At 36.1% G+C, this 21,883-nt stretch overlaps 1 protein-coding gene across 3 annotated transcripts; it reads right to left on the bottom strand.

The window, feature by feature from the left end:
* Positions 1-3,225: 3,225 nt before the first annotated feature.
* LOC145114550 (mediator of RNA polymerase II transcription subunit 33A-like) lies at positions 3,226-8,975 on the bottom strand. 3 transcript variants are annotated; one of them, XM_079050594.1, is made up of 12 exons: positions 8,521-8,975; positions 7,987-8,097; positions 7,572-7,916; positions 7,167-7,486; positions 6,992-7,083; positions 6,589-6,913; positions 6,298-6,514; positions 5,803-5,917; positions 5,569-5,730; positions 4,798-5,467; positions 4,510-4,716; positions 3,226-4,427 (listed from the first exon to the last, which is right to left on the bottom strand). In XM_079050594.1, exons 1-12 carry the CDS (start codon positions 8,817-8,819, stop codon positions 3,307-3,309), a joined length of 3,984 nt encoding a protein of 1,327 aa, XP_078906720.1. In that variant the 5' UTR covers positions 8,820-8,975; the 3' UTR covers positions 3,226-3,306. The 3 variants fall into 3 exon arrangements, with proteins under 3 accessions (XP_078906720.1, XP_078906721.1, XP_078906722.1); XM_079050595.1 differs by having other exon boundaries at positions 3,226-4,424; XM_079050596.1 differs by having other exon boundaries at positions 6,613-6,913.
* Positions 8,976-21,883: the final 12,908 nt, after the last annotated feature.

The raw sequence follows: 21,883 nt of genomic DNA, 5'->3' as shown, positions 1-21,883 counted from the left end.
TTTTTTTAATTTCGATCGTTCTTATGGTTTAATTTTGTTGTGTTTTTCGTCCCTATGGTTTGGTTAAAATTGCACGTTTGGTCCCAACATTTATGTGTGTAAGAGACGAAAAACATAACAAAATCAAACCACATGGACGATCCGAGTGCAAAATAAAAATTAGGGACCAAACGTACAATGAACTTAAATTATTTATTTATAGAAATGAACTTACTCATGTTACATAACCTATTGACCCATGTTCAAATCCTGGCACCACTCAGCCTTTGTGGCCATGGAGGTTCGCTTGTAGTGACTCCAGGGCATGAAGCAAAGCCTCATGTTTGCAGCGGGGATTAGTCGGTGCGCGAAAGCTGGCTCGGAAACCCTCGTTAGGGAAGTTCCATTTCCAATATATATATATATATATATATATATATATATATATATATATATATATATATATTCAATTATGCAATGTTGATTGTCTTCAAGACTTCAACCATATGTTATGTTCGATTGATTATGAATAAAACGCTCATGAAATTATTTACCGACCGGATCATAGTTTGCCTTCAGTTATAAGTTATGTTTCATTAATTAAATTAGTCATAAACTTGAATTTGAATTTGAATTTACTTTTTTTTTTTGCTTTACATCTTGGGTCAAGTGTGTAACCATATAAGCCAATATAATTAATTATGTCACCAACATGTTACGTTAGTGTGCATATCTCCACATGCTCTCACTTGCACACATCACAACATCTCCATGGTCGTACTTACAACATTACATAGGTTATGTCTTCGTGACAACTGCTAAGATATTCTAAACCCTTGGGCTTGATCTATCCCTAGATAAATAACCATATATCATTTGTTCTAGATATCTCAGTGAACGTAAAACATGAAATTTCCGTCTATCTCTTACGTTCAAGATTCTATTTCTCAATATAATTTTGTGGTGACTCAAGAACACACTGCATGATTGAATGTCAATCATATTTGAGTGTAGCTACGTACTTATTGTTAGCTCGCAATCAATGAGGGGACCTGTGATGTGATATCAATATTATAAGTGGTCAGAATGAAAAATTCAACTTTGACTACATACACCCTTACTTCTTAAATTATGTCATACTTGAAGGGTACTCTGTATAGCTACCACCGGTTGCAGTTACATAGACAATATTGGAGGACGTCAAGACATAAGATGCTAAAGTCAAGTCCTATGTATCTTCGTTTCAAGGATATAAAATATTATCATCTTAGAATTACTTGTGAATAATATTCTATAAAGGGATACTTTAAGTACGGCTTAGAGCATCTCCATCGGCTCTTTCAAACCCATTGCAAAGAAAATTTGAAAGCCACATCAGCAATCATCTTTCAACTTTAGAAAGACTTGCAAAGGTGCCAACTCATCATTATATCAATTCTTGATTTTCTTTATTTTATTTCTTTAGTGATTAATAATAAATAGAAATTAAACATATACTTTAGTTTTTCAAGGATTGAATATTAATTTGTGTTGGTTACGTTCGCTTCTTTCCTAACCTATACAAAAATATGTATAATAATTATTTTTTATTTAAGCTGAAACTTATTATATTTATATTTACTACATAAGAAAACATATAAAAATTATTTTTTATTGAATTAAATTTTAATTGATTTTATATTATACAAGAAACTTATGCATGTACGTTTTATATATATATATATATATATATATATATATATATATATATATATATATATATATATATATATAAAGTAATTGTTGATGTGGCAGTGGGGACCACTTTTGAAAGATGAGCGTTATTGCACTGATGTGAGTAGTCATTGCAAAACTGATGTGGCGCAATTGAAAGATTAGTGGCATTGCACTGATGTGGATGGTCTTACTCCCGTACTCATAGGCGGATCTAGGTGGTTCCTGGGGTAGCCCAACATGCCCCTCAAAAATACTTCAATAGTGTACTTTTTTTCGATTTTTTTTTTCAGTAGTGTGATTTTTTTAGAAATTTTTTGGGAATACCCCTTTACTTTGATCATGGCTCTGCCATTGTCTGTAGTTCACAAAATATCAAGTACATGTTGATGCTAGTTGCATCACTATGTCATATCCCTGACTATGGATAATCTATTAACACCCCACAAGAGTCTTAATTCATTACTTTTTTTCTTAAAGTATGATCGACTGTGAAGATTCTGAAATTTTTAATTCAAGAAGTTATAAAATATGATAATTAAGATGGATCAATGATAATAATTGCTCCCTAGCATATATTAAGATCATCACTTAATGATCCTTACATCATCAAAATGGGTGTACAAGGTAAAATCATGAAGGATCTCACTCACAACAGACCAACAACGAGGCGGGTAAAAACAACAATGTATCAGAGACAAAAAAAAAATCAAAGCATCAAGGAATTTGCCACCCTCAATTGAACAGCCGGTGATCGTTCCCACACCAGGTTCCTCCATGATACATTAAATTTATCAATTTGTTTCTTATGATAAATTCTCAAAATCCCATTGTGCCATCTTAGTGGCCATCATGTCCCACGATGAACCGAAGACCTTTTTACAAGCAGCTATCGATCCTAATTAATGTGAAGCTGTGAGCAAAGAGATTCGAGCGATTGAAGACAATGAGACTTTGATCTTAAGGAACTTCACAGAAAAAATAAAAATATACTCAAAACGGTTTTACAAGGTAAAATACAACATATGGAGAAGTCAAAACGGTTTTACAAGGTAAAATACAACGTATGGAGAAGTCAAACGATACAAACCCCCTTTGGTAGCCAAATGGTATAATAGACAAACTGAGGGAATTGATTTATATGAGACTTTTGCACGTGTGACAAAGTTGGTAATAGTTTTGTGTGCATTGGCGATCGCTTCCAAAAGACGGTGGATTTAAAGCTCCGGTTGGAAATGGATTTAAACAATCCAAAGCACGTCATTCCATGCTTGTTTTTTCAAAAGGATCTTATTAAACCATTTAAATGTCAAGTAAAAAATCAATATTTATGTACTTATGGTCAAATTAACATATATTCCAAGTTATTCAAGCCTTCAAATCGAGCTCATTTTTTCTTTGAGTACTCATCAACCTACAAAATCAAGTTTGAGCCAACTTGGTTCGTCTTGTTTGCATCATTGCTTGCAACTTTTAGATGGTGGCCATATAAAAGTTTAACTGATGATCAAAAATATCACATATCTATTAATATGTAAGAAGTTAAACAAAAATGTATATTAAAAGAAAATAAGTATCAAGTATGTACAAAAATGGATCCTACAATGTGAGTTATTACACCGAAGATTCTACGATAAAATCCACAGCCGCACCCATCGCATGGACCCCACCAATCCCGAGCAACGCCAACGCCAACTCTTCCTCATCCCACTTCCTTAGCCCTTTACTCAAACTCCTCAAAACATCCACATCGACCTCACGAGTCCATTTAGGCGTACACGAAACCATCAAACTCACAAAACCAGAAACATAGGCCCTCCATGTCGCTTTATTACAGCCAAGTGAAATCTTCCCGTCGAGTGCACTCGCCATGAACTCCAAGTGGGCCCCAAGGATGGACCCACGTTTACTAGACGCCGAAGACACCGAGTCAACACCCCACGCAAACGCACCCGAAAGAATCATGAAGTAAGCAAGAGCGTAACCTTTAAGCATACCAATCATCCCGCCTGCACCTGAGTCACCCTTGGTGTGGTCCAATCGGTGCACCGATATGAACCACGATGGCATTGTTTCTTTGATCAAAGTTTGTATAAGGTTCAACCCACCGGTTATCCAAACCAGCGAGGCTCCTAGAGACGCGGCTAGCTTGATACGAGTCATGGTTGCGGAAAGAGAAGCCTCGCCATATCTCAAGATCATTCCGGTTTTAGGGTTTTTAAGTTTTTCAATCGGGACACCGGTGGACACGATGTCTTTAACCGAATGCATTAAAAGAGAGACGATTTCTTCAGTCATGAACATGACGTCTCGAACACTACGGTGCACCCGTAAGTATAGTATTCCGGGGGCCACCGGAGCGATCCCGCCGGAAAAGTCGGATCCAAATCCGTGACCGAGGAGGTTACCGATTCCACCACCGGTGTTTGAGGAGTTTAGACCGAGGGTGGATGCGAAGCAGACTTTAAGAAGCTCTACTACAGCGTCAGTGTTGTGGTGGAATACGGTTTGGGATGCTGAGAAAACAAGATAATCGGTCCAACGTTTGGCTTTTTGAGTCCACAGAGCGGCTATGATGGCCATGCATGGCCATGGACAACCTGCACCGAGTGTGTTCAATGCCGGGCCCGCTAGGTTCAGTACGGATTCGGAGATTCTATCGACTTTGTAGGTTATTGTGAGGCTCACTAGGGCGGCCAGAGGTAAAGGAAGGGTATCCGGACATGTCCCCCCTGCTACACAATTGAAAGATATAAAAATTCTACACGAAGGGTATAATGGTAAAATGGTTAGCTAATAGCTATAACTAAAACATACCTACAGAAAGACTTGGAACGTCAACTCCGGTTGCAGCTAATATCTTATTTATGTTTTGTTCGACCATGGATAAGTTAGTGGCGGGACTTGGCCAATCGGTTCCGTTCATAGATGCAGGTTTCCAGAGTCCCCTTGTGGTTTCAGCCGAAAGGTAACTCACAATAGTTGCCATAGAAGCAGGAAAAAAGTCAGCAAGATCTTTGAACCCTGAGGCGAACGGAATTATCAATATCAAATTTATATTACAAAAGACGTAAATGACCTCATCATGGAAACTAAGTAACTAACCGGTGGTGAGTTCCCGTGGAGAGAGTGTTCCATGGGCGCATGCAGTCAGTGCAGCGTCGAGCACAAAAGGGATAGCTTCTAGAATGTCCCAAGCAGGGAGTTTAAGACGAAGAGTGTAGTCATCAGACGAATTGCTACTTCCAGATGTTGAAGAAGTCAACGTTTGACCACCACCACCTGTATTTGTATTTGTATATGTTTTTCTAAACATCATGTTTAGAAGGGCTTCAAAGATTTGGTATACTGAAGTTCCAGGTTTGAGATCAGAAAGGGTGGAAGCGATACACGCTTGATGCTGTCGATACCAAAATTTCAATTTTGGAAAAGAATCTAAATAGACAGGAGTTGAAGCAGACAGATCACACTGCTTAAGAAACCTCATTCTTTTCTTTTGGTGTTTGGATGAATTCCTACATGATGATAATTGAGAATTGCGTGCCAATAAGAGGAACTCAGGTGTTAGCTGAGACCCTACAGGAGTTATATCCCCAATAGCATGCTCGAGAGGTGGTTGTTCAAATCTCCATAGCTTTAACAGAAGAGTAAAAGCATTTGAGAACACACCAAGGGGGCATAAAAGGTCACCAGTTGGAAGAGTCCATGAAACAGTGGGTGAGCATGATCCCAAAGCCTCACATATTGGCATCAAAACACCTGCAAGATGTGGAACCTGAAACAAACATGTAGATAAAATATATTGATCTTCTGTACATAAATTTTGTATAAATTATAAAAAGAGAAAACAAACTTGTAAGTTTACTGTTTACCTACCAATCCATGTAAGGAAAATATCTGAACACAGTCGATGGATGCTATCCCCACAAGAAGAACATTTAGAAAGGGAGCAGAAGCTATTAAATGACTCTCACTACCAGTATAATCTGAGAGAACCGGAGGTGACAGCAGCTTAATGATCAAAAATCCAGTATGTTCCTGCAAATACAACCCATAATTGAGCAACTGGATGATTAAAAATATACTAATAAGCAAAAGTGAAAAACTCACTTGTATATTCCAACCGCGAGTTAATGATGCCCCACATAAAACTGTAGCAGCAGAAATCTTCTCGTTATCGGAACCATCGGTTGCAATTCCATATATTTTCTCAATTTCAGCTAAGCTTCCATTAAATTCAAGAGCTTAAATTCAGTTCAAAAAGAATTACACAGATAATAATGTTGAGATTTATATGAAAGAAATTTTTTGTCCCACATTAGTAGAGGGTAAAAAAAGTGGAGTGGTGTAAAAAATTCCCCTATCAAATACACTTTAAGTATTTACTTTTTTTTTTCTCTTGTTTAATTGAAAAATGTGGTTGGGGGATTGGCTTGAGAGATTTGTGTATGAGATTGTAATAATTTGTCATATAACGAATTTTTCTCTAGATGTGTGTGGTTTATCTCCGGTTTTCGAGTTTCTCATGTACATACTTGTGTTCAATTTTAGTTAGTGGGAATCTTTGGGACCATTTTCCTAACAAATACAACATGTGATTCATACCTAGAAGCTGGAGTTGAAACCAAAGCATGCACCATTGGAGGAGTCAAAGGGGACCCTTTCATCAATGATGACCAGCCAGGCATCTGGCCAGCAATGTTGTGAGGTATTTGTATTTGGTTGGCATGTCCCTTGACATAACCAGGCCAGAGGTATGCTGATGTGTCTAGAAGATGCCTTGCAATACAAGCCTCCACAATCAGATGTCTCAAGTCTCCAGCTGCAAACAACAAAAAATTAGCTGATTGATGAATGTATATTCAAACAAATATAAAATGAAAGAGATTTATGCACAAGTGAGAGGTGTGTCATTCAAGCCTTGATTTGCTAGACCCGAAAAAAACATAATGGCTCTAGCGGCTGCTTGATTTGCTAAAGAGGTTACAGATGGTGGTGGGGTCAACAAGCCTTCATAATCACCCAATTGTTGTAAGCTGGAAACTAGGCTCTTACGACACTTCCCAACAACTTGTGTTTCACTTTGCATATGCATGTCTTCCTCGACGAGACTGCTTTCCTCTTCATCAACAATATTGACAATTGCAATGGTTGTTGTGCATAGTAGTAGGCATAAACATGTGTCCATACGTGGTATTGGGCCCTCAAGAGCATCTCGCTCCTATTAAAACCCAAGTGTTAAAGATCCTCACCTACTTTAATATTAATCTGGACAACTTTTATATATTCACGATTTTACCCTTTGAACAAGCCGTAAAGCTGCAATCCATAAGCCAAGAAATGCTTCCTGCCAAGAAGCTTGTGTAATTGCTTGATAGGCTTTCAGTAGACCTATAATAAAAATTTATTTGTTTATGATAAACTATAAAAGAAAAAATACAAGCATCATCATAATATCAAAGTTGATTGAATACCAGAAAGAGTTTCGGCTGCACTTGTGGTAGCCACAACAAATCCCTCCATGGTGTCTTCAAGGAACAGATCAATTGGAAGCCAAACAGATGAGCGACTAGCACCATGAGTTGGAGCTGTAGATGATACAAGCGATCCAGAAGCCATTACTGCATGGAACTGTTGCAAAGATACTGTTTTGCATTCTGGTGACATGATTACATGGTTATCAGATGTTAGCTGCAAAAGAGACTCAGGGGTAATATCTTTGGAATTTCTCAAAGATATTGAGTTTGCTATCAGTAGTCTCAAATTATAAATGAAAGACCTCCAGTGTACAGGCCTAAAAATGGAAAATAGTAAAACGGAATTAGCACCGGATCTTTAAATAATTATATGATAAAATATATAAAAGTCTCAGTACTCACATATTTTGACGTGCCAAGGACAGGATCCTGGAAGTTAATTTATTTCGGTAAAGTTCTCCTATGATTTCAATGGCCAATGTGGTGTTTGTTCTGTACAATCTGTCATAGCGATCAATTTTCTTTTCTCCAATATTATGATCATCAATTTCCATCTCTTGTGGTTTAATTGGCCAAGTAGACCTCTTTTCAGTTACAAGTTCCAACAAGTCTTCATCATCTATTGATGCATCAAGCAACTGCCACACTATTGCGAATACAAATTCAACTAAGAGAATCCCAGGTTCACTAGATGGAATGCCAAATCTTTGGGAGAGGTGAAGAGTGTTGTCTATAGATTCCATGATTCTGCAATTAAAGTATTAAGATATGTCCAAGTAAACTCAAGTGATGCAAGTCTTCAAATGAAAAACCTTACTTGTGGTACTTTGGACCATTAACTTCAGAAGCCAAATAAAAAATGTGTCTTTTAAGGAGCTCCAGAAAGATCCTGTATGCAGCAGGTTGGCCTCTTCTATTCGGGATTACACTACAACAATTCAGTAAATCTACTCAATATTCCTGTCACTATAACTTTCTCATTCTTGTAACTTAAGAAAGCATTTTGGAAATATAACTAGATTGATCATCCCAGATGTCAATGGTTAGTCATATACTACTTGTCCTTAAAATACACTCATAACTACATTTCATTCATCAAAACCACCAATTTCTGTAGCAAACTACCAAATATGTATCTTTAAGTTTTCTAGCTCTAGTTGTGCTTCAATTTTCGTTTTATTATAGCTTTAATGGAAGCTTTAGCTAAGGATCTGTAGCTACTTGTAGCGTCAATACTACTGAGTGCGACTCCATATTCTGGTGGACTGTTAATACCTATACACCATCTGATACATCACTGTTCATACTCATACTCCAAAACAGTTAGATTACATAGATTTAAATAAAAAACCTGTTGGAAAGAAGCGCGAGAACGAGCATTGGCGGAGCAATTCTAAGAGTTAGCGCTTTTTCGAGATATTTCCAAGCAATTGGTAGATTATTAGACCAACAAATATGAGAAACGAGCAACTCGGCGACCTCCGTCGACGGCATGGTGATTCCGGCAGACAACAGGCTAGAGGAGAGCTGAACACCCCAAATCAAGGGATCTGTACCCTTATTTTGAGCAGACTTCGTCATTTCCATCAACCCTTCCCTGAGACTCAAGTTTATCGTCGGCGTAGCAGTCGACGGCAGGGTCGCCGTCATTGTGATTTCAGTACCAGGGCCTATGATTTTTCACCAACCTCCATATGAAAATGTGAAGAAAGTCTATGGAGTGTGAAGAAGGGCAACGTCTATTTTGATAATTTGGGAGGCAAACGAATACTGAAACAGCATTCAGCGGCACCTGCAGTCAGCACAAAGGGGCGGGCAAGCACCTTTTTATTGACGCATCAAAAAATAATTATTTAACAATAAAGTGAATAGTGATAATACTAAAATCTTGAAATTTTGGTCGAATTTATGGTTTAATTCTTAAATTAAATGTTTTTTTTACGAAAAAATCCTAACAACCGATAAAAGTTTGTTTTTGATATTTTTGAACGGTTGAAACCGGTAACAAATTAATTTGAGACTATTTCGTAAATTGACCCAAAATATTGAGACTTTTCTACAAAAAAAATTATAACTTTTCTGCAAACAAAACTTTATTATTATTATTATTATTATAAATAAGTATACTATTTTTTAAATTGATTATTATTAATATTGTTAATAATACATATAAATACGTGTAAATTAAAATATTGTAGTATGTTAAAGACATTTTTTAATGGTGAAGGTGGAAGGGATAGTGATGTTTTAAGCATTGAAATCATAAATATGCGTTTGTATATTCTTACCTTGTATATGGTTATTTCATATTTTTTTATTATTGTTTTCAATCCAGAATATTAATACTTAACAATTTAAAAAAAGTTGTCAATCTATATATTATTGTGTATTTGACTGTTTAGGAAAACTTATGTTTCAACTTTGATTGTTTAAAATTCTATTGTAGCCTTTATTTGACTACTTTCTAAATAATATTAACTTAAACTTTACATGTTATTTCTTATGTCGAGATTAAAATAACAGAAAGTTATACTTTTGAAATTAAATTAGAGTTGTAGCAGTTAACATATCAAAACTTTCAAATATGACACTGAATAAGAGGGACAAGAACAATTAAAAATCTTTTAACATATAAAATTAAAAATTTAGACGTAACTAAAAATGATTACAGTGAAACGGTGAAACGTACTTTAAAATTCAATTTTTATTATTTCTATCTTATAATGTGCCTATTTATTTAGCGTCTTCCTACTTAATAAAAGAATTCCGTCGGTTAGAATGAAGGTACAGGTTTTCAACTAATTTAAGTTCGGCCTTTATTTGGCGTCGATCATAAATCAAACTTAAAATATATAACAAGTCAAGTTTGAGTTTGTGACAATACACTCTTGTAGGGTTGCAGTTGTGTTAGAATGTTTGTCCATTTGCCTAATTTAGCCATTACATAAACTATGTCACAATTTCTGATGGATGCTTTCCTTCTTCGCTTCATGATCTTCGTGTTGACGATCCAATTGTCCGAAATACCAAAATTCTTGTTGCACAATACAATATTTGATATGGCGGGGCGCATGAAACTATGTACTTAAATAATAAATATTAATTAGATAATACTGACATCTAACATGGACTAAAAAATTTGGGCCCTTGTAAGATGGGCTATGTATGTTTGTTCATGTTGTCAACCATTTGAATCGGTTCTAAGTTTGTAAATATATTACTTGAACTAGTATTGGTTTTTAGTAGTATGTATGTGTTAATAGTTTTGGGTCGAACCTATTTTTTATTAAACATAGTACCAATAAATATTTTTAAAGCAATTTGAGATTTGAATTCAAACCATAGACCTTCTTTTCTCCATCAATATACCCTCTTTTCACATGTAATGCCACAAATGTTGCAAAATCGTAAAGGACTAATTATCAAGAACTTCTAGAAGAAATCATATAAAGCCACAATTTTAGCAAATCTGGGAGGATTTACAAAGACCCACCTAGGCAACTACATACACGGTATTAATGATGAGAGAGTTAATTAAATTAAATTATAAAACTTGGTTGCTGTGTTGGTACAAATAAATAAATAATATATAAAAGGTTGAAAAAACCTAGATTTGAAATTTTTTAGGAGATAGTATTGCGTCGGTATTTATTCATAATGTATTTTGGTATGGAAATATGAAAGTGATGTATGGTAGATATCTCATGTCGCTTGTACATATTTCTTAATAGAATAAAGACCAACAATTTCAGTTTGCATTTCTTCAACATCGATCGTCACTAGTCATCCATGTCGCATCCCACATTTACTTGTTTATTTTAGTTTTCTGACCATAACGAAAGAAAATGAAGAAAAGGAATTATCCCTGGACTATATTCAATTTCAGACAACTAACCACCACCATCTAACGCACCTCGTATTATAGTCCAACAAACGTGTCTCCATTGTTTCCCCTATTTTCTCACTTGAAACAAAAATCTCGGGTAGCAAAACTTGTTGTACACATGGAGTCATAACATAAATATTAAACATTTCATGAGAAAAAAAAAAGATAAATATATTTAATTTCATTTACCACTTTAATAAAAAAAAGTTCAAAAATTAGTCAAATCACTAAAATAGCCATCGATTTCACATATGACATCTTCAAAATTGGCAACATAAAGGTGAGGAATGACATCTGTAAAATCATTTTATATCCATTAAATTTGTGTGAGAAATCTTTTTTTCAAATGACATATGCCAAAGATTACTCAAACGTTATGTGAGAAATTACAGCTTTTCTGACAAAACTATTTATTTTAATGTCATATATATTGCGAAATTTGTCATACATTTGGGCCTTTTGTTAAAAACACGGTGTAGAATTCCCGTCAAACATAAATTTCTCTAATTAATTAAATTTGTTCAAACTGGAAACTAGATTAGAATACATAAATAATATCAGTTGTTGTACAAGTGTATTTTATAAATAGTGTTCCGGCGAAAAGGAATAATGTTTCAGTGAAAGAGGCTCAAGTTGTTTAATACATTGCAACAAATTAATCAATTATTGGTGGTAACCGATCTAGCGGAACAGACTGGTGAGAAACGATCTAGCAAAAGAGGAAAAGGCTTCGATGAGAAGTAGTCTAGCGAAAGAAGTAGTAGCAATCAAACATGTATTTTTATCTCTCAAAGTGCTCCTAAATATCCTCTTTTATATACTATATTTGAAACACCAATACAACCAACAACCAAACATGTATTTTTATCTCTCAAAGTATTCTTGGATATCATCGTAGATATAATGTATATGAAACACTAGTAGAACCATATTTTCATTATGTCGATCTGGTATAACTATAAAATCATGGATATGTTGTATATAATGTATTAGTACCATAACAACTTCATTGTGTTGATCCAAAAACTTATAAGTATGTTGGTGATTTTAGTGTTATCAACATATTTTGGTGTAATTATTATTAATAATGTGTGACATCTCCAGTTTTACGGTCATTTTTAAAAAAAATTATTTATACTTATTTTAAAACAGAGTATTTCTTTTGTTGCGGAATTCGTCCCAAAAATATTATTTCAATGTGAGATAATATTAATATTAAACATTTCCAAAGAAACGTTCGATATTGATATATTTTCAAAACTTGGGATGTCATAACTGATACAAAACATAAACATAAACAAACCTTACATTAATTTACACTAATGATCTACATCTCTTTTATTCTCTCAGTGTAATGTATCTCCGCATCGATACCTGTGATACAAATAAACTGAGTGGGTCGGGTTGAGAAACTTGGTGAGTACATAGAGTTTTCAACCCACAATAATATACTTAATATGTTTAATTATGAAACAATTAACCCAATTACTCATTCTCGTTTTACTATATATTCTTCCCTAAGGATTTATCCTAAGAGTTATCGCGTAAATCGTATTTACTTGTCATCGCCTACATCGCATTTCCTTGTCATCGCCGATATCACATTTCCTTATATATTTATTGCTAAGGACATTTCCTAAAGATCACCGCCTACATCGAATAGACAGTAATGTTTTGGGGGTTACTCCCCCAATACGTGTCCAGTAAGGGTTAGAGTATCATCGTATGAAAACGTAATTACTACATCGTCTGAACTCGTAATTCATTACCTACAGGTTATGAGTCTGCCGCTGTTTCCACATGACTTGTTTAGATTAGTCAGTGATCGACATTTTGTAACGACCGTCATTTGAGGTATTAATTATTAAATATTTATCAATTTATTTGATGGGCTAATTATGGATAGAAGGATTAATGGAGTGGACTTAAGCAAGTGGGCCGAGGACTTGGGCCGCCCATAAGACATACGATGGGCATAGCCTTGGTGTACGCGGGGCGTAGAGGCACATTGGATGTGGGGGACGCATGCACGTACGCGCAGCGTACGTGAGCAGATTCCAAAACCCTAATTTTTATGGTTTAAGCCATATAAATACCCCATTATAGCCCAACCCTGGCCTCCTTACCAGCCCCTCACCCTCAAAAACCCTAAATACCCTCTCTTACACCATTCGTGTGTGTGTTTGGCCTTTTGAAGCTTAGTTTGGTGAAAAAGAGCTTGGAATAAGAGAAGAGAAGTTGGAGAAGAAGAACTTGAGTATCTTGAGCTCAAGATCTGGGATTATCTCATCTTTTGGCACTCATTTGAGGTAAAAAGCTTCCAACTTTCCTCATGTATGATTAGATCTAGAGTAGAGATGTTTTGGATCTTTGTAGTCCCAAAAATGGATCTTTATGACTCAAACTCGTTTCTAGGTCTAGGGTTGCCACCCTTAGTGACATATGAGTCCCTTAAGCAGTAAAGTTTCAATCTTTAAGGTCCATTTGTGACCATGCATGAGATCTAGCCATTTCCATGGAAGTTTGTTGCTATATTCCAAGTTTGGGTTCATTTGGTGGGTTGCAAGCCACCAAGTAATCGACTTTATGGATTAAGACGTTAAAGAGGTCTTGGATCTGTGGTTATAGCCTCTGGAGTAGGGTATTAAGTGCTTAATGGGAAAAGTGGCTTAACAGGGTAGTTAGCTGGGCGTACAAGCCACACAGCAGGTACGCGCTACGTACAGAGGAGTACGCCCCGCGTACTCAACAGAGTTGGGCTTTTCATCTTTTGGGCCTCGGATTGGGCCAACCTTTGGACTTATCAGCTATTGGGCCTTAGTGGGCCATCAGAAGTCAGATTATTGGACTAAGGACATGTTTGGGCTTAGGGAGGGCCCATTTGAGAAGTTGGGCCCAATTTAGAAAATTGGGCCATTAGTGGACTTAGAAAGATTAGATGGAATTGGGCCTTAGATATGGTCCAAATTAGAGCAGGGGTAAAATGGTCATTTTACCCTTAGAAGGATTCTCAGTTTTCTGACTAAGCATTTCTATATAGAGTTAGCCAGGGAGTCGTGGGAGCAGCCAACAGAGATTATTCACGCACGAGTTCAGCATCCAGTTTGAGAGGTGAGTTCTCTTCCAGTAGGAACGGGTTAAAAGGCCACAATGTCGGCCCATTTAGTCGTTAGTAGTTTCGGACTACGGTCCGATGTCGGGGCGGTCCCGAGAAGAGTATATGTATGCTTGATGTCTTTGTGATTCATGCATGTTATGTGTTATGTGTTCTGGGGCAAGCCCGATGTATGTTAGTGTATCTGTTATGTGTTATGTGTTCTGGGATTTGGTCTGATGCCGGGGTAAGCCCGATGTATGTTATATGCTTATGTTATATGTTTATGATATATGTTATGTTGTGTATATGTCGGGGTGAGCCTGATGTCGGGGCGAGCCCGATGCCGGGTAAGCTATCACACCCCCAAACCGGAAAGGCGGAAACGTCCGGGGGTGGAGGACGTCATGTCAAATATCACAACACATGCATTATAGTAATCAAAGTACAACAACCATTGCATTAATAATGTATAAGTTTTTACATAAGTGTTCAAACACTAGATGTTCAACATCAAAAGTAGATATAGTAAAAGATAAAAGACGCAACACGGTACTAGGTTGTCTTTTCAAAAGCTCTGGAAGTGTACCTGTCTATTGGATTCCTGAGAATACAAGTTATTTTGAAAGAGATGATCAGCATTTAAGCTGGTGAGTTCATAAGCATATTTATAACGCAAATCCGTTTTCTCGTTATTTGATAAAGTAAACACGTTTTTCCCAAAAAATTCTATATTTTCTGATGTATTATATCTTAAATCTGTTTTCTCGTTAATTGATAAAGTAAACACGTTTTTCCCAGAAAATCCTATATTTTTTGATGTATTATATCTCAAATCCGTTTTCTCGTAAATTGATAAGGTAAACACGTTTTTCCCATAAAATCCTATATTTTCTGATGTATTATACGGTAAGCAAAAGGGTGAAAGTTTCTAGTTCTTAAGTGGTATACTGTATTATAGTTTACATAAAACCATAAAGAAAAGGCATTTTCCAATACGAAAATAGTATTGCCGTATTTAAACTGGTAAAATACTGTATTATAGTTTTATAAAGATAAAACTATGTGAAGTTTTACTTATTCATACACTAATCATTTTATTCAATACCAAATTGTGAGTTATTATAACCATGCTTGATGACCTAGGATCGCCTAAAACACGATGTTCTTCAGGCGTCGTAATATGGTACGACAGTTGTCACCACAGGTCTGCCGACCTAGCTGTTGCAAGCAGCTCTGGTGCGGGATTGTCAGTCCCGTATAGATCTATACACAATTGTCACGCTCTCACTCAATGAGACTCTGGTTATAATTTTCAGGACTTTTGTTTTATACTTAAATAAGTACATGAAGGTAGTCTCACAAGTGCTATATTGATGATTATGTATAGAATATTGATAAGTTACTAGGAAATAAATACTCAGTAGGTCAGTTTCATAAACTATATAAGATATAGTTTATATGGTTGTTTTCTGATTGATGTTATTTAATGAATGTTTTCTACTCGTTTTCTGTTAAGTATCAATGAATGTGTTTTCTAAACTATACCTATTATAGTTTAACAGTTGGTAAGAATCAGTAATACTGCTATTACATGAAGTTCACTGTTTGTACCAAAAAGTATCAAACAGTTTGAAAACCCTTTTATATTTATATAAATGTAATATTTATATAATTGTGATTAATTAGACCTTCAATTATATAACTTTACCCCAAGCCTACAACCAAACAAGGAACATGAAATGGGTTCAAATTATATATTCTAATCTTTTGAATCCAAATTATATAATTTACACATATATAAATATGTAATTTTTATGATAATTATAACAAATTAAAAACTTAAAAGACATTTAAAAGTATTTTAAAAGAGTTTAACAATTTTTCGTACATGACTTTAAATCACTTTGGAAGTATTTGGTAATCTTTTATTGTTAACACAATATTTAAAAGCATAAGATAACCTTTTGTGTGATTGTTATCACAGGTAAATATTAACACAAATTTAATTGTGTTAAACTTGTATTCCCCTTTAAAAACATTTAAAATCATTAAAAAGGTAGATTATAGGGGTATGAACTCACTTGATAAAGTGGTGATTTGAGCAGCACTTCGCTACTAGAAGTGAATTTCCTTGACGAAACCGTGAGTTTTTGATGAAATTCGGGCTTTACGCGGGCAGAGTGTAACGCCCGCAGATTCGGGCTAGTCAATTTAGAGACAATAAGCATGAAAAATGAGTTTTTGACGGAAGATTATTTAGAAGGATTAATCTTAACCAAGTTGTAGTATATGTTACAAGGGTTCCGGCACGGCACCGTACATATAAAGAACGCCGAAATCTAAAGTTATAACGAAGAAGTTATGACCCGTCGAAGTTTCGCGACGGAACCGGCACGGCACGGCACCGGGAGACGTAAATAGTGAATTTACGATAGAGGACTTTGAGCCTTAGTGATCTAAACAAAAGTTGTAGTATACGCTAAACCGAGAACATACAAAAAAAGAACGCCCAAATCTGACTTCGTATGAGGAAGTTATGAATTTTCTAAGATTTGGCATAGCAGTGCACGGCCCGAAACTCAAATTTTAGATCAAGCGGTTTTTGGCCTACGCGACCTAAATGAGAATTGAAGATCTCATTAATAGGAACTCAATGGTAAAAAGACAGACGAAAACTGAGTTCGTATGTAGAAGTTATGAATTTTACGCGGATATTTAACAGTATAATCTCCCCGTACTGTTAAATTTAAGATCGGTCAAGAACTAGCCGACGGAGTCAAAACGAAAGTTGTAGATCTTATTTTTACCTACGCGTGGATATATAAAGAACGTCGAAAACGGAGCTCGTATGCGAAAGTTATGAATTTTTGAAAATCGGCTGATTTCCACCCTGTGTGCGCTGCCACGTGTCAGCACCAGGCTCAGACTTGGAGCCCAAGCTGGCTCACGACGTGAGCATCATAAAACTCACGACGTGAGTGACCCTCCAGCCCCCTATAAATAAGAGGTGAAGCCTACATTCTTCCTCACACCTCCCATCACTTCCCCCTCTCTCTAGAACCTCTCTCTAGCCCAGAACCCCCCCCCCCCCCCGAAAAGCCTAGGGAACCTCCCTAGCACGAGGCGGAATCCCCGGAGCGCCCGACGGCTCAGAGAAGAAGAGCTTTTCGGCTCGGAAACGCTGCTCCAGCGAAGCCCGGTTTTTTAGCAAAACCCGCTGTAAGTGAGATACGTCTACCCTACTTTAAATATAGCTTATATATAAATATAATATCGTTATTGTGAACCTATAAATAAGATTTATCAGTGATTCAAAGTCGTTATACTGATTGATCTACTTACGGGAATGATGTCTAGGCTGTGATTTAGTGAGGTGTTTAAAGTGGGATTTCCAAACAGTATACTTCGTATACCAAACGGACCCTACCGCCAATATGATCCTACTTGGTTGTTCCTTACTTGATAGATCATGAAGTAGACTCTGAGTTAATGACGAATGTAGACTAATAATTACTCGCAATAAAGATTAGACTAAAACTTAGCGATAATAATGCTAGGTTTAGTCGAATGAAAATAGAATCGTTAAAAGCGAAGCGCTGCCCGAGTTTGGAATCATCACTTTAATAAGTGAGTGCATAGTTACTTTCATCTTACACATAGATATGAAGTATTTTATATAAATTACGTGCTACGTGCTATCTATGCTGGATAAACGATTTTATACATGTTTTAAATGATTTAAACTGTATATGTATTTTATATCTACAAAATATGTTGGGTAAAACATGGGTAGATTAGAGATGAGATAAATGATGAGCGATGAAAGATAAGATGAATGATGAGCGATGATATATGAGTGGTAAATTATGGTGAGAAGCGATGATCTAAGAGATGAGCCAAGCGATGACCTAAGCGATGACCCAAGCGATGGCCCCGTCATCTAGCAGAGTATGGATGACAACAACAGACTATTCTTGACAGTTCAGTGGAACACTAGCAGGCTCGCAACCTGTAGGTGTTGTGAACGATGTGTTCACCCGATGTACTCTAAACCATGGCGACTATGCGACTTAGTGTCTGTTGTATAAACCATGGCGACTATGATACTTAGTGCCTAAATCCTGGCGACTATGCGACTTACTGCCTGTTGAGTAAACCCTGGCAATGATGGATTTCGTGTCGATTCCTTAGGATGATCCTTAGGAATGAATGAACGAGGAATAGCTAATTCTTAGGGTAGATCCTTAAGAATAAAGAAGATAATGGGGATGGGTAATTGGGTTGATTGTTTGATGTTTAAATATAATAATTATATTATTGTGGGTTGAAAACCCTATGTACTCACCAGGTTTCCCAACCTGACCCACTCAAGCATATTTGAATCACAGGTGTCGATACGAAGTTACATTACACTGAGAGATTAAAAGAGGTGTAGATCACTAGTGTAAATGAATGTAAGTTCTGTTTATGCTTATGTTTCTGTATTGACAATGACATCCCAAATGTTTTAAAATGAATAAAAATACATTTCTTCGGAAATGCTTTGATAACATATTTATCATGTTTTACTGTGAACAAATTCTGCAACATTTTTATCAAAAGAAGTACTCTGATTTTTATAAAGCATAAAAAAAATCGGTCTTTTCTGGCCGTGAAAATGGAGATGTCACACAGAGTTTTGACAGGAAAATATTATTTTCCCGAGGACTTCGGGGCTCCGGGCTTTCTTCGGGTGTTAGGGGTGATCCCGAGGCTTCGGGGTGGTTTAGAGTGGTTAGAGAGGGGTTTTTAGGTGAAAGAATAAGAAAATTTGTAACATAAATTTGGAGACCTCACATTCCTTTTATAGGGGGTCCGAAGCTACTCATTACGTTGGGCGTACCTCGGTACGCTGGGCGTACCCTCGTACGATTGGCGTTCGTGAGACGTGGCTTCTGATCGGAACCTGGTCCTCGAACGTGGCTGATGCGTGTTGTCACACCCCCGAACCAGACGGCGGAAACGTCCGGGGGCTCGTGTGACTAACAATTGAATTATCATCACAATGAATATATATTAATCATAACACATTCATCACCAACATTACATATAACAACCAACATTGTTCACATCAAGTACGTTGTTATAAATTACATAAGTTAAAAGTATTAAAAGTACGATAAGTGATGTTACATAAAATGAAACCATACACATTTGAAAATCTTCCAGCTTAACGATTATCTGAGAATACAAGTTATTTTGAAAACGGTCAACATATATAATGTTGGTGAGTTCATAAGTATGTTTGAGTAAAAGTCTTTGTATCTTTCATAAAAACCCAGAAAATCCGATATTTTCTGTAAAATGTCTGAAAATGATGTGAAAATCAAGTATAAATGCATGTGTGAATTTCACAGTAGTAACATATATAAAAATAATTTAGATTTCTTTATATTGTAGGTAAGTGATAGTTGTATATTAATCTTTTCCCAGAAAATCCGATATTTTCCGATTTATAAAAACGTCGAGGTTCTTGTATAGTTAGGTAAGTTGTTTCGTATTGACACAATCGAAGGGTTAATCTCCGAAGTATAAATTTTTGGTATTGAATCTCAACATGAGCCGTTATAACCATACATGATAATGACTAGGTTGCCTGTCTTGGCATTTTTCCAAATGCCGGTATTTGCTCAAGGTTTTGTCGCCCTAGACTGGCCTAGTCTAGCTGTAGCGAACAGCTAAGGCGTGGGGGATCACCCCATATAGATCTATACACAAACTCTCGCTCTCCCTCCAGGAGACTCTTATTATAACTACAAGCTACGACTGTACATTCAAGGTGCCACCCGACACGTCTCACTAGATTCTCAACCTTTCGTACTATGTTTAATGTTTACATGTATGTTATGCGTTATCCATCCAAAGGTACATTTATATGTATACAAAGTTCAATAGTTATGTAAAGGTATAGCTACAATCTACTAAGCATGTAACTAGGTCACAAAGGCCCATTAACATGTAAGTGGCTAATTTGGGCCCAATAGGCATGTAAGTGGACCACCAAGGCCCAACAAACATGTGACCCATAGTTCATGCCCAGATTAACATGTAAATGGGTCGCAAGGCCCAATAAACATGTCATGGAAAATATTGGGCTCAATACACACTTAAATGGGCCCTTAAGACCCATCGGCCATGTAACGTGAATATTAGGCCTAATAAATTTGTTATCGTTGTATTACGTACATTTATTATCATTTCGTTATTTGTTTTAGTTCAAGATTTACTGAATTGAATATAAAAAGTCCTCTTTTGTGAAAACGATGTTCTTGGTCGATAAGTTTCAAAATTTTCAATTAAGGCCCAAAGTTTTGTAAAAATGTCACTTTAGTCCATAATTTGTAAAAATTTGTAATTTTGTCCCAATGTCTAGAAATTCACGGTTTTAGTCCAAAAATATGTATTTTGACATTTAAGGCCCAGTTTTACAGAAAGTTGCATTTTCAACACCTTGTTTGTAAAAATTTACACTTTCGGCCCAATTTTGATAAAAGTTACATTTTTGGTCCAATTTAGAAATAATTGTTATTTTCACCCCTAAATTTGGTTTTTTGACTCAAACTTTGGCCAAATAACATTTTTAGTCCCAAAACTTCATTTTTTCGCAAATTTGGGCCCAAAACCGTGAGGCCCAAATGTTTGGCCCATTAAGCTCAAATTTACATTTTTGGCCCTTTGGAAAGTATGTTTAACATAAAAATCCCTTTTTAAACACGTTGGACCTGTTTGGTCCCTATAAAAACATAAATGTCGCCTTTTACCCTTATCTTTTGTTTTCTTGACAATTTTGATCCTTAACAAGATTTTTGCCTTAAATTTTTGTATCTTGAACAGATAACACTTTTAACTTGATAATATGATGTATAAGGTGTATTAATTCATGGATCTTAACCCAATGTTACTTAGGATGTCGAGTATTGCTAAGATCTAAGATATTTTTACAAAATAAACTAAGAAATCACACAAGACATGCATATAACACATATATCTACATATTTTACTTGCATTCTCCCCCAAAAACCATGTAAAAACCGAAAACAAAGGGGTATGAAGCTCACCTTTGCTTGATGTTTCGGTTTTTGAAGAAAGAATGGAAAGGATTTTGGTCCTTGCAACACCTTGAAGTGGATCTCGAGCTTATGAAGCTTCTAAGGTGTGATCATGGAATAAAACTATGTAAGAAGGAGTTTTTCATGTTAAGATGAAAGAAGATACTTGTGTTTGACAATAACTTACCAAAGATTGGAATGACTTGATGAAGATCCTTAGAACTCTAGCCAATTTTCGAGATCTTGGATAAAGGAGAAGATTCTTTGAGAGTGTTTGGAGAGTGCTTGGAAAGTGTTTGGAAGAGTGTGTGTGTGTGTGTGCTTAGCTCTCGGCCGAGATATCAAGAAGAGATGGGAGAGAAGGATGAGGTGACTTTGCATGGAAATATGAGAGACCATGCATTGTTACATGGTGAACAATATGGAGGTGGCACCTCCAAAGTCAACCCCCTTCCATTTCATTATTCATTTTTTTTGTTAAATGGTGTTGGGCCGAGAGTTTGGGCCAAAAAGGTAGGAATGGAATAATTTGAGCCCAATAAACTTTAGTTAGGATTTTTGGAACCTAATCATAAAATTTTCGGCCCATTGGGCCCTTGGAAACACTTACAGCCCAAATAGAATAAAAGAATGGGTTTATGGC

This window comes from Lactuca virosa, chromosome 5, assembly GCF_052849685.1.
Source record: "Lactuca virosa cultivar CGN04683 chromosome 5, Lactuca_virosa_CGN04683_v6, whole genome shotgun sequence".
Classification (NCBI taxonomy): domain Eukaryota; kingdom Viridiplantae; phylum Streptophyta; class Magnoliopsida; order Asterales; family Asteraceae; genus Lactuca; species Lactuca virosa.
Note: the sequence above shows the minus strand (reverse complement) of the source record. Positions and strands in the feature narration are given on the sequence as shown.